Source organism: Capra hircus, chromosome 13 (genome assembly GCF_001704415.2).
Source record: "Capra hircus breed San Clemente chromosome 13, ASM170441v1, whole genome shotgun sequence".
NCBI classification, from domain to species: Eukaryota; Metazoa; Chordata; class Mammalia; order Artiodactyla; family Bovidae; genus Capra; species Capra hircus.
The window spans coordinates 80,594,192-80,607,747 of record NC_030820.1 but is presented as its reverse complement, the minus strand read 5'-3'; the positions used below and the strand labels follow the sequence as shown (position 1 = coordinate 80,607,747).

Genomic DNA, 13,556 nt, shown 5'->3' with positions numbered 1-13,556 from the left:
TTGCCATCAGGAACGCCCCATATATATATACACACACACACATATGCATGCATATATACACTATTTATCATCTGTTTATTTTTTAATTTTGAAAAGTCAGTACATATACTTATTAAAAGATTCAGTGTGACTATAGTATTTTTAAATGTTCGATTTGTTGAAGGTTGTTTAAAAATTCAAGCTGCATAACAAATTAGATGCATTCGGAGCTTGTTGATGGCCCCTGTTTGTGCTGCCTGACCCTCTCATGCGGGAGCTGCGTCTTGGTCCCCTCGGGGCTTGCCTGTGTCTCGCTTCTGCACTTGAACTTCCGAGGCTCATCTTGAGCCCACAGGCTTTAGAGGACACACTCTCTTGGGCTGCTGGTCCAGCCCGCTGCTGAGGGGGGCTCTCATGCTCTTGACCCCTTCCTGTCTTAGTTCTTCCCTGAGACCACTCCCAGGAACTCAGGTGAAGCTCACCAAAGCCCCTGGCTGCTCAGAAAGTTAAGGTGGCTCACCAGTGTATTCCTCTGTCTAGTTGGTAGTGGTCTTTGATCCCATGAAATTCTTAAGAGATGCATTACTGCAGTGCAGGCTGGATGGAAGAAGTATATCTGGGAAGACTCAGGCAGTGGGTAGGCAGGGGTGAGGAAGGGAGCCTACCTCTTCCAACCTTTGGGCTGCTTGGAAGTGCTGGGAGCTCAGCCATCTCCTCCTGACCCCCCAACACCCCCCAGCAGCTGTCTGCTAATAACCGAGAGGAGGTGGTGTGTGAATACCCCAGCTCCCTACTCAGTAGGCAAGAACCTGAAGCCTGTCCTGCACCGTCTCCTGGTGCCCAGGGGGACTGGGCTCCGTCACCCATGGTGGGCATGCTTCTCAAAGCCCCTGTTGGCACCCTCCATCTCCCATTTCCCTCCCCCACCCCCATCTGTGTTTCTTGGTGTCACCTCCCATCTAAACTATTTGTCCCCATCTCCAGACCTGTTTCCACAGGAAACCAATCTAAGACAAATGGAAACCTGAGTGTTGGAGGAGCCTGAGCAGAAGTCAGAAAACTATAGGCCAAGGGCCAAATCTGGCTGTTGCTTGTTTTTACAAGTGAAGTTTTATCGGCACACAGTCCTGGCCACTTGTTTCCTATAATCTGTGGCTGCTTTTCACTATAATGGCAGCATGGGGTTGGTGGGTCACAGGCCAGATGGCCCAGAAAGCCAGACATATTCACTATCCGATTCTTGAGCGGTCTCCAACTGCCGGGGTAAGTACCTCGGTAGCTCTGGTCTTGAGGAGCAAAATGGCGTGGTGTGACTTTATTAACATCTCACTCCCATAGCTGTGTGGAGAGCGGATGTGAGGTGGGCGCTCCGGGACCGGTTAGAAACCTTCCATAACCCGCCTGCCAATGCAGGAGAGGTGAGGGATGCGGGTTCAGTCCCTGAGTCAGGAAGATCCCCTAGGGAGGAGCATGGCAGCCCACTCCAGTGTTCTTGCCTGGAGACTCCCGTGCACAGAGGAGCCTAGTGGGGTATGGTCTGTAGGGTTGGAAAGAGCTGGACATTGAAGTGATTTAGCAAGCATGGATATTCAGGAGAGACAGAGAGTGAACAGGTATGAGCTGTGTCTCAAGCCTAGAAACAGCAGAGCTTGTCGATGGACTGGACTGGAGAAAAGGGAGCAGTTAAGGGGTGCGTTCTTGTGTACATCTGGTTCTTCTAATCCCCTCCTTGGAGAAGTTAACTTTGTCTTGTTTTTGGCCTTGCCGCAAGGCTTATGGGATCTTAGTTCTCCAAGCAGGAACTGAACCTGGGCCCCAGCAGTGAAAGTGCAGAGTACCAAGCGACAGCCAGTTGGTCCCAGAGATTCACTTCATCTTGACCATCGCTTCCTTCGGGACTCCTTCCGAGACTTCTCAGGGTGGCTGGGGCCCCTGTGCGTTCCCACACCCCCGTTACTCTCCCTCCCATAGTGTTCTGTGCTGCCTTTAACCTCACCTGAGGTCACAGAGATAACGCAGGACAGAGCCCATATCTTCAACGGAATTTGAGTGCAGGCTCCGTTCTCGTCACTGCACTGACCCGTCGCTGGAACCCTCAGACCTCACCTAGAGTGGGTGCTGACTTCGCAGTCACCAAGAGAAAGAAGACCAGGAACGTTATGGTTCAGTCCAGATGGCTTATCCCAGCCATCTCCAGCCTTTTTTGCCCCGGGGATTAGTTTTGTGAAAGATAGTTTTTCCATGGACTGGGAGAGGGTGAATGGTTTCGGGATGGTTCCAGCACATCACACTTACCATGCATGCTTGTATTATTATTACGTCAGCGCCACCCCAGCTCGTGAGGCATTCGACCCTGGAGGTTAGGGACTCCTTGAGCCCAGCCCTCTGCCTTTGCTGCCTCTCCTTTCCGCAGCCTTGCTTTCTCTAGCCTGGCCTCTCGTGTGTCTTGGCTCAGACATGGGACCACGACAACGAGGTGGAACGTCATCATTGGACGAGCACGGGTCTCCTGCAGCCCCGCCACATGGCAGACGAGAGCGGCTGCGCAGCAGTCGTTGTTGGTGGGGCGTCGGCCTCTGCCTGGGCAGCTTGGATGTGAAACGGGGTCTCGTTCCCCTGGGCATTAAAGGAAACGGAGGGGAGCAGACAGAGAAGCTGCACAGCAGGGCCGTGGCTCCAAGGGGGAGGAGCCCGGGTCTCTGCATCGTGTCTGTCTGCTCTGGTGCATCCTTGAATTTGAGAGACAGCTGCCCACTGCCTCTGCTGAGATTCCACCGTAAATTACTAAGGCACAAGCTGACTGGATCTGAGAGTCTGCAAAGGCAGCCTAGGAACTAAGCAAGGCAGCTGGCATTCGTTAAAGAAAAAAAGATGAAGAAAATGATGTGCTGGGGACAAGGGGAGATGCTAGGAGTGGGTCAGTGGGTCTGAGCAACAGAGAAGCCCATCGGTGATCTCCTGGCGTGGCCTCCCTGAGGCTCAGCGCGGCTCCCCACGCCCTCCTTCCCCTCTCCTCTCTTGCCACCTTAAAAAAACACACATAGGCAGAAATCAATCCATCAAATGTCATTACAGATTTATTAAGCCTGATGTAGAAAGACATTTAACAGTAACATCTTCAGAAAGCATAAAAAGAGCACTTCTATTCAGTCTTGTGCTTTGAAAATCTAAATATATTTTTATCATATAAATAATTCTTTTCATGTTTTAAGTGCATCTGTGTTTTTTTTTTCTTCTTCTTCTCTCCTTTAATTTTCGTTTTTCAATTAGCCAAAGCGGAAGTCGTGGTTGACGGAAATGAAGCCATTTGCAAAGCTAATGGTGTCGGGAGGCCTGTCTGGGTTATACTGTATCAGCCCGATTTCCAAAAGGTGGTTCAGTGTCTGCAGCATTCAAATGAGGGACAGCCTCCAGCAAAATCATAATTGAACACACCCAGGTCCTTAATGTCGGCAGTTGAACTTCCTGATGCAAATTATGGTATGGTTTCAGATGGGGACAGTCTATTTCCAATAACTCCTGAGTGGGTGAGACAAGACCTTTTTTTTGGACACAAAGGAAAGAGTTATCATGCTTAAGAATGTAAATAACACAGGTATAGAAACCTTTTTGATGGAAATGAGGGGCTCCGTTTAAACCTTGGTGAGGGTGTTGTTACTTTTTCACAATAGCTAAAAGAAGTAGTATCTATTATATAGGGCTTTAATTACAGTTCTCAAAGTGGAATGATTTTTCCTTTAAAAAAAACTCTTTAGAGGTAAAAAGTAATGGCTTCTTTGATGTAATTTTCACCTCCACCATCAGAAGATATTTCTAGTGGTAAAATTGTACTTTTTAAAAAAACCCCTCTCCTCTTAGAGATTATTTCATTGCTAGAGCATCACACACATACATCTCGAGTGTGCCCAAACCAAGTCATTTTTATTCAGCCGGGGGCTGCTCCAGGTGTTTCTTTTGGCTGATCTGAGTTATATGGGGTATCGAGACCAAATTGTTTAGAATTAGGAGGAAGGACAGGAGGCTGGCACCTGGGGACAAAAGGAGGAGCACCTTTCCTGAAAATCCCTGTGTTTTTTTTTTTTTTTTCCCAAGCTGGAAAGCCATCATTTCTGGGGGGACGGTGTGTCTTTAGGCAGTGACAATGCAGCTGAGCCTTTGGAAAATTGCGAATAGTGACTGCATTGAGCACTAGCATTTGGGATGATCAGGAGCAAAGGAAAGCGTGGTCAGCCAGGGAAAGAACTTTCCAGATCCCAGAGACGAAGGCTTGGATGCCTCTCTGTGATGAATCTGTTTGGCCACAGGGTGGTATAATTTTCCTAGCAGAAAAAAAATTTTTTTTTCATTGCAAGGACAATTTATAATCATCAAAAAACAAGTGAAACATGGTTTTGATTAAAACAGCCTGTTGGCTCAATAATTTCTGTAATTTTAAAAACATCCTTAATGCAGAAGAAGAACACGCCGATGTCAGGAATGGCCTGGGGCCCCATTACAACAGCAACCGAATAAATAAGGAAAAGAATTGCGAGGTCATAAAAACAAAATTAAGCTAATGTTTCAAATTTTGACAATTATGAATTCTTCCTCTAAGAAGACATTAAAAAAATGTTCAGGCACTATTAGATAAAATACAGAGAGGATAATTCTTACATGGATGAGTTTGCAGTTTTCCCAAGGGGTAAAGCATGCCTTTAAAGGAAAACCCTGAATTAGGATGTTGATTCCTCCTTAAATCCAGCAACTGGATGGACTCATGCAGACAGACAAACTTGGTTCTTAATCGTTTCTTTGTAAACTCAGATCTAATTCTTTCGTAAGCTATTGAAAGAAAATGATCAGGAAAAAACATTACAAGCATAATTTTTTTTTTCTGTACAAAAGAATCCCCATTGTGGGCCAGTTTGGTAGGAAACAGAAACAAGCAAATATAACAAAATCTGTGTTCATACATGGCGATATAGTTAGTATATACAAATATGTACAGTATAAAAATGTGCGGAAGGCTGCTGTTCTCAGCCACCCGAGCTGCATTTTACACGAGGGAAACAGCCTGGACTTTCCTCCTAGTATACAGGCAAAAGTGGTATATACAGCATGCAGGTTATAGAAAATTAGTGCGCTTGCATGGAGCATTCTACAGGTATGCTTGCCGTCATTTTTCTTTGAAAATGACTAGTCTGTTTTCCTAATATAAAAACATGTTTGCCTTTCTTCGCTGGCAAACACTTTCCTTCATAGCAAGGTTGAATTCTCCCAACTCACTATGCCCTACCTCCCCTACTGCCAATTCCAAAAGGAAAAAACGTCTCGAAGTAACATGAGGGGATAAATACATAACACAAACGTGGTTGATGCCAGATTTCTTAAAAACCTACGCGCGCTCTGCAGAGTAAGAACTGGTTGACCAGTACGAAGGTTGTGTATGATCAACTACCCTCTTGATTTTTAAGGTGTTTGGAAGTTTCTGATTTATGCCGATGGCGCCCGGCTGTTAGGAGTCAAAGTCAGAAGGGATTAGGAAGACAACAGCATATCAGAGACCAAGAAGTAGGTTGTATCCCCTGATATTATGACACTTAAGAGTCCTGAGCCAAACAAGGATGGTGGCGTATGTCAGCTTTTTCTGACTTGAGTGCACATTCTAGCATCTGATGTATTATAAGCCAAAACATTATACTGCAAAACTGGAATGTTTCTGTTGCGTTGATCTCCATGCAGAATGAAAATAGTTTTTACATCTTCTCCGCAGATTGGTTGAGCTTAGTGTATTTAAAACAAGATATACATACACATTTATAGTTCCTGAATGTTACCTGGGTCATTTAGAAAGTGAATACATTGCTGTAGAAAGTCTTCATATTTGAGATACAATCGTATGATTGCTCAAGTTCTGTAAATATAAGCCTTTGCCTGGGGACTAAGATACAAATGTAGGTTTCAGGTCCAAGATTAAGTAAATGCATTGAAATTCATTTTCTGGAGGGGTTGAAGGGAGTGGTAGGATTTTCTATTTAAAAAAATATTTTTAAAGTAATCCATTTGTTAGAATTTTTCAGCTTCTCCTGGGGTTCTCACAGAAGAGTTATTATTTGTACTTCCAAAAGCAGTCTTAAGCAAATAAACATTGTAGAAGGGCTGTGAGTATTTAATTTTTTTTTTTTCTTCAATCAGGTTGCTTTTTTTAAAAAGGCCTTAATGACCATCCTATGGCTAATGGTGAAACCATTTGTATGCTGAGAAGCATCAGATCAGGGTGCCTTTACTTGCAGGAGCCATTTTACTTGGAATATATTTTTCCAATGGAAATGGACAAAGTTCTGTTGCAGAAATAACGTTCCACCTGGTACTAGCATTTTAAAACAGTCCTCTTCTAATCCATAAAACATTTCTAGTTTTCCCTGAAGCTTTGGGCCGCCTTATGCATGAATAATTTTGGAGAAACACCCACGCCTGTTAGCCCATTGTTCGTGGAGGATTGGAAGAAGATTAACCAGAGCCTGGAAATTGTGTGTCTGCGTCTGCTTCTGAATCTGTCACAGGAAACCAAAGGAGATAAGTGGCTTTTACTTTGGATGAAGAGGTAAAATTCCCCCATAGAAATTCTAAAGATGATTCACAAGTTTCAAAATGTTTAATGCTCCCCTACAATGGAAACATGTCTCTCTGTCTGTGGGGATGGAGATCTGGGTCTCTTTCTCCTGCTCAGTCTTTGTCTAAAAGTGTTTTGTGGATATTTTGAGAAAGTGCCACATATAGGAAGGGAGAAAATGAAATTAGCATTTTAACATCTAACAGGGGGAAAAAATAAACGGAAAGTTCACTTGTGATTTTTTTTTTTTTTTGCCAAATGCATGTTCAAAATAGATACCACTTTTTTGTTCTTTAGAACTATATGTGTATATTTGTGTGTTTGAAGCCTTCAATATATTTCCTTATTATTATTATTTCAGCATTCATCAGCACGCTTCGATTCTTGTTGCAGAGAACAGAAGATAATGTGAAAGTGACATTTTTTATGTATTTTTTTTAAACAAAAAATATTTCACAAACTTGGAAAATGAAACCCGGTGAAAAAGATTTGAAAGCAGTCACGTAACCTAGGGAATGACAGATGGGAAAGACGCAGGAATCTTTGGATTTACTGTGAGAAGTTTCAGAAACCTGTAGAGTCTTACTGTGGCCCTGGCCATAGGCCCTGGAAAATCGCAGTGAAAGTAAAAGATATTCATGGACACACACATGTGCACGCACACTCACACACACCTCCTCACTGTTTAGTCAGAGTCATCCAAACGCCTCCCCAAAATGTCATTTCATTTGTTTGTTCTCAGCACTTCCACTCAATTCAGTGGCTCGTGTCTGTGACATTAATTATGAAAGACTCCAACCACCGAGCAGGCACATTTTGGGGGTGAGGTTTAAGAAATCTAGTTATGACCTTAAATTCTGTGGGGACTGTCTGGACTATTCAATTTATTCTATGATTATAGTCTGCTCTTAGGCCATGACCTATTTTTAAACTATTTCCTCTCTGTATACTTCTCAGAAGGCGAATTTCCTATTTGGAAAGATTATTATTTTTGAAAAACAGGTATAAAATGCAAATAGCGTGAGGGGGGTTGGACCCTAATTTAGCTCCTCATCCAGGTATCTGGTGTTAACCACCTTTAGGCGCTGCTGTAAACACCGGAGGACCAGAATGTTGTGGGAATTGTTCACCTTGTATCCCGTAGCACCTAGGACAGTGTTGTGCGTACAATAAATGCCTGATAATATCATTAAAAATTTTTTTTAGCTGCACCATCCAGCATACTCGTTCTTAATTCCCTGACTAGGGACCAAACCCGAGTTGGGAGCACAGAGTCTTAACTACTGGACTCTCAGGGAAGTCCCAGCAGACGCCTGCTAACATTTGTTAGTCAATTTGCTAAATAAACGGCGTTGCCTCTTCCGTCTTCTGCTCCCGGTGTCTTGTTACATGCTGTACGTTTGGTGAATTTGTTGAACTGCAAAATGGGGCCAAATGCCTAAAACTGAAGTAGTCATATAAGTGACTTTTTCAGTAGACGTTTCGGTTTACAGCCTGTGGGTGGTCTTAGCTAGAGGAAGGGAAGGGAAGGAACAGTGGCCTCTTGCCCTCACTGATACCAAGGGCTGGGGACAGAATGGAGATCCTTAGGTGTACTTTGCATGATATTTGCCCATCATTTTTCTGTCCATCGAATGTTCCAGTTTGTCAGCACTTTATTTACTTACAGAGAGAGGAAGAGAATGGTATGAAAGCAGATAAAAACATTCTCCTGAGTTCTTGTTGTTTTTTTCCCCTCCAGAAGGAAGTTTCTAGAAGCTTTCCAGAGCTTGCCAAATGAAGACAGGTCTGGTCTCTAGGAATATACTGAGCTCTGTGTGGATCTCACAAAAAGAGCCCAGATCTTGTTTCCTAAGGAGAGCATTGGCAGCTGTCCCTCAGCAGTGACATTTATGGTTACCAAGCAACAACTCATGAGTCTTACCAAATTTATAAATATTTTTGTCTCTTGCCTCCCACCCACCCCTCCACAGAAATTGCGCTAACAAAACTGTATAGATGATGTGTTGAAGCAGATGATTTATTTCTTTCTTAGAAGGGAAACAATTTCCATGGAGCTGAGAATCGCATTGTTTTCCCCAAGTTGGAGAAAGAGCTCAAGAATCTGCTTTGGGACGGTTTAGACAGAATCTGAATTATATCAGTTTATCTAATAACCCTGGGTTGGAGCAGGCAATTTTTAACAGCTTCAAGAACCCCAGTGCTAATGCATTGATTTCCCTTTAATAGAATTTTTTTGTCGAAGGACAGTGCTCAGTAGAGTCCACCCTTCAATCTTAACCCATCCGAAGACTGTTCCTTTCCAGCTGAGCGCCATTCGTTTCTGGTTGAATAGGTTAAGCAAAGACAGACCTCGCTGTTCTCAATTCACTTTATGATCCTCCCATCATAAAAAATAATATCAGCACCTTGCTTTTCATGTCAGAACTGCATTTGAGCCGCTATTCCCTATGCCCATGAGTAAATCCCATAAAAGCCGCCCCGTTGTACTGTTGCTATTTTTCCTTGTGGGTGATTGATTGACGGATGAGTGCTGACACTTCAATGAAGCTATTTCGACTGCCATCTCAATCCGATGATGTGAGGGGTATATTTTCTGTCCATGCCTCATTACTTCAGAATGACATTCCTGGAACTTCATTTACTTTTTCCCTCCTTCCCCGAAGCGCCATATTTTTTCCCATCTAGGTTATGCATGCCATAAAAAAAGCAATTTGCTATTATATGTGGCATAAGGGCAACACTTTCTCTAGGAGGTAAATAAGAAGTTTTTTTTTTTTTTTTTTTAAATCCCAATGTTGAATGTAGGGATCATGTCAAAATTCCCAAAACAATTCCAACAGGCAAGTGCCATGAGAAATGGCGCAGAGGATATATCTGGAGATATTGGGCTTCATTTTGTTGGTGTTAAAAGATTTGACAGAGATTTCCTTGATAATTAAAGCACCACAAAAGTGACTCTTTTGTTTCAGAATCACTTGGTTCCTAGTGCTCTGCCTAGAATAGTTTAAATATTTCACCTATAGCTGAGTGGCAGTTTACAACACAATCTAGACTTATTTGTCCTTAGAGAATGAGGAAATTCATTGTTTAAATGCAATAACAGATTTATCTATTATAGGTTGCTTTCAGTTGTGTCGAAAATGCACAACTAAACAGATCTATCTCTGCATTTCCAAACAGTGCACTAGATATACAAAGGTTTTAACAGTAAAGCATGCTCTTAGCTTTTCCAAGTTGACTTAGGACCTGATTTTAATCTGTGTAATACAGTATTCCCGTTAATAATAATGTATAATTAAGACATCCGTTAAAAATCCATAACGTTAATTTAATGGAGAAAATCTAATACAGTTCTATTGGAATTTTTACGTTAAATTAACTTTAACGGGCTTTTAATGGATGTCTTAATTAGATCTCATTATTAACGGGAATATTCCACAAATTAAAATTGGGAACTCAAAGTTTTAATGAAAAAAGTTGCAGGAACACATTTAAGATGGACACCCTATTTCATGCTTTCTGTTGCTTCTGCAGCTGAGCTGTGTTTCCAAGCCCGTAAACAACAGATCCTGGAGAAAAAAATTACCACAGAAGGCTGCTGCTGAACTTTCTACCCTGCAGTGATCTCATCTTCTTATTTTTTTCTGATTCTGCATTCCCCCAATTCCCCCAATTGTCCCGATTTGCAGATCTCATACGAAGTGGTACATGCTCAAAACTATATGCTTTTTAGCCAATAAAGATAGTGATGAAAAAGATGCCCACTACCGCATGGGAAAAAGTCACTGGCAGCAACACGGTTAAGCCTGACTATGTGAACAACTTTCCCAGAAGATGAACATTGTTCAGAGGTTTTCTTGGCTCAAACTCTGGTTTAACTTAATAATTCTTCCACTTTGTGGTGATTAATGGCTCCCAAGTGCAAGGGCAGGACTGGGCAATCCAGGTGCAACTGTAATTGTTGCACTGAACAGAAACATTTCCTTTAGACAAACGTTCCCAGAGGGGTTATAAATAGGAAATGGACATTACCATGGAAAATAGGCTTCCAAGCGTCTACATTAAGGGCAGCCCACTTGGACAGCAAACTCTGAAGACTCGTCCTCCCCCGCCCTTTCCTGTCAAGTGGTACAAACTGACAAAATAAGCACGTCAGTGTTCTCAGTCCTTCTTTTTCTTCAGCGGCACTTTGTTTTCTTGTGACAGCGGAAAGGGGACCATGGAGACGAGGCAGCCCCGCTGCAGTTTATCAATGAAAATCTAATATTGTCCATAAGCAGAGAAGTGGAAATCAATACTTCATTACCAAATTGTTAGTGCGGATGAAGAGAAACGGCCGGGGTGATTTTTTTTTGGCAGTCTTCTTAGAGCAGGGTGTCGAGAGGAATCGCTGTCAGGAGAGCGGGGTGGTGCAGGGCAAGGCCCGGTGTGAAGGAAATCCAGGCTGGAGAGTTGGAACTAAGGCATTTGTCCTGTAATGGGAACCAGAACAACAGAAAAGGTGCATTATTTTCTGAGGAGCAGCCCGGATAGTCAAACCGCTCACCTCTTTCACTGATATTAGTGTTCTGCATAGGGTCTTAGTTAAGTCTAGTATGATGTGATCAGTCAATGAGACATAGAAAGCAAGAGCTAACTTAGGGGAAAAAAATCTTTAAAATATAATGTATGGAAGACATATCTGAACACCTCTGTTTGCAGCAGCATTATTCGTCATAGCCAAAAGGGGGAAGCAACCCAAATGTCCCTCATAGGATGAATGGATAAGCACAATGGTACATCCACACAATGGAACATTATTTAGCCTTCAAAAGGAAGGAAATTCTGGCAGATTCTTCAGTACGGATGAATCTTGAAGACATTATGCTAAGTGAAAAGAAATCAGTCATAAAATGGTAAAATACTTCACTTCTTTAAGGTACCTAGAGAAGTCAAACTCAGAGAAACATAGAGCAGAATCGAGGCTGTCACGGACGACTTTTGCCAGAGGGGAACGTCCTGGAGATGGATGATGGTGATGGTTGCATAACTACGTGAATGGAATGTACTCAAAGCCACTAAGCCTTACACTTAACAATTGTTAAGATGGTAAATGTTATGTATTTTTTTTTTAACCACAATTAAAAGTAAAAAAACAACAAGTATGGTTTTTCTATTGTGAAGCATTTAAAAAAAATTAAAAGATTAACCTGTGGCCTCACCATCAGGATAGAGCGCCTGTTTACTCCCTGCAGCACTCCCTTTAGGGTTTTCTTTTCCCACACATTTTCGTCAGGTTTACATAGCTGCCAGGGCCCACTGTGTAAAGTGCCCCTCTCTATCCTTTCACTAGGAAGGTCACTGTGAACAGTGGGATGAATTCTGTCACCTATATCATCAAAGCTTACTAAACCATCTTGCAATGGTGTACATTTAATTCGCTTCCAGTCTTCTTCAATAATATTAACTGTGATGAACATCTTTGTGTTTAAAACCATTCAATATGTTCAGATACCTTAATAGACTTAAGTTTTCACGTCAAAAGATAGCAACATTTTTGTGTGTGTGTGGTGGGAAAGTGCTTTAAAGTATTTAATGGGCTGAATTTTTTTTCCAGATATGTGCTATTTGGATGGCTGTCAGTTCAGGAGGTTCAGTCGCTCAGTCGCGTCAGACTCTCTGCGACCCCATGAACCGCAGCACGCCAGGCCTCCCTGTCCATCACCATCTCCCGGAGTTCACTCAGACTCACGTCCATTGAGTCGGTGATGCCATCCAGCCATCTCATCCTCTGTCATCCCCTTCTCGTCTTGCCCCCAATCACTCCCAGCATCAGAGTCTTTTCCAGTGAGTCAACTCTTCGCATGAGGTGGCCAAAGTACTGGAGTTTCAGCTTTAGCATCATTCCTTCCAAAGAAATCCCAGGGCTGATCTCCTTCAGAATGGACTGGTTGGATCTCCTTGCAGTCCAAGGGACTCTCAAGAGTCTTCTCCAACACCACAGTTCAAAACCATCAATTCTTCATCGCTCAGCCTTCTTCACAGTCCAACTCTCACATCCATACATGACCACAGGAAAAACCATAGCCTTGACTAGACGGACCTTAGTCGGCAAAGTAATGTCTCTGCTTTTCAATATGCTATCTAGGTTGCTCATAACTTTTCTTCCAAGGAGTAAGCGTCTTTTAATTTCATGGCTGCAGTCACCATCTGCAGTGATTTTGGAGCCCCCCAAAATAAAGTCTGACACTGTTTCCACTGTTTCCCCATCTATTTCCCATGAAGTGATGGGACCGGATGCCATGATCTTCGTTTTCTGAACGTTGAGCTTTAAGCCAACTTTTTCACTCTCCTCTTTCACTTTCCTCAAGAGGCTTTTTAGTTCCTCTTCACTTTCTGCCATAAGGGTGGTGTCATCTGCATATCTGAGGTTATTGATATTTCTCCCGGCAATCTTGATTCTAGCTTGTGCTTCCTCCAGCCCAGCATTTCTCATGATGTACACTGCACAGAAGTTAAATAAGCAGGGTGACAATATATTGCCTTGACATAGTCCTTTTCCTATTTGGAACCAGTCTGTTGTTCCATGTCCAATTCTAACTGTTGCTTCCTGACCTGCATACAGATTTCTCGAGGCAGGTTAGGTGGTCTGGTATTCCCATCTCTTTCAGAATTTTCCACAGTTTATTGTGATCCACACAGTCAAAGGCTTTGGCATAGTCAATAAAGTAGAAATAGATGTTTTTCTGGAACTCTCTTGCTTTTTCCATGATCCAGTGGATGTTGGCAGTTTGATCTCTGGTTCCTCTGCCTTTTCTAAAACCAGCTTGAACATCTGGAAGTTCATGGTTCACGTATTGCTGAAGCCTGGCTTGGAGAATTTTGAGCATTACTTTACTAGCGTATGAGATGAGTGCAATTGTGCGGTAGTTTGAGCATTCTTTAGCATTGCCTTTCTTTGGGATTGGAATGAAAATGGACCTTTTCCAGTCCTTTGGCCACT

General features: G+C 42.8%; 1 protein-coding gene across 2 annotated transcripts in view; it reads right to left on the bottom strand.

Moving 5' to 3' along the window:
- The window catches only part of TSHZ2 (teashirt zinc finger homeobox 2), a 494,015-nt gene continuing 483,493 nt past the window's right edge, over positions 3,035-13,556 (bottom strand). Inside the window, exons 3-4 of one of the 2 annotated variants that reach the window (XR_001919091.1) lie at positions 10,607-11,046; positions 3,035-6,512 (exon numbers count right to left, since the gene is read on the bottom strand). Coding sequence is in view for 1 of the 2 variants with exons in the window: in XM_018058049.1 (XP_017913538.1) it covers positions 11,045-11,046 (2 nt within the window). In the remaining variant the exon portion in view is untranslated. Of the gene's footprint in view, positions 11,047-13,556 lie in introns of both variants that reach the window. The other variant, XM_018058049.1, reaches the window with a different exon arrangement.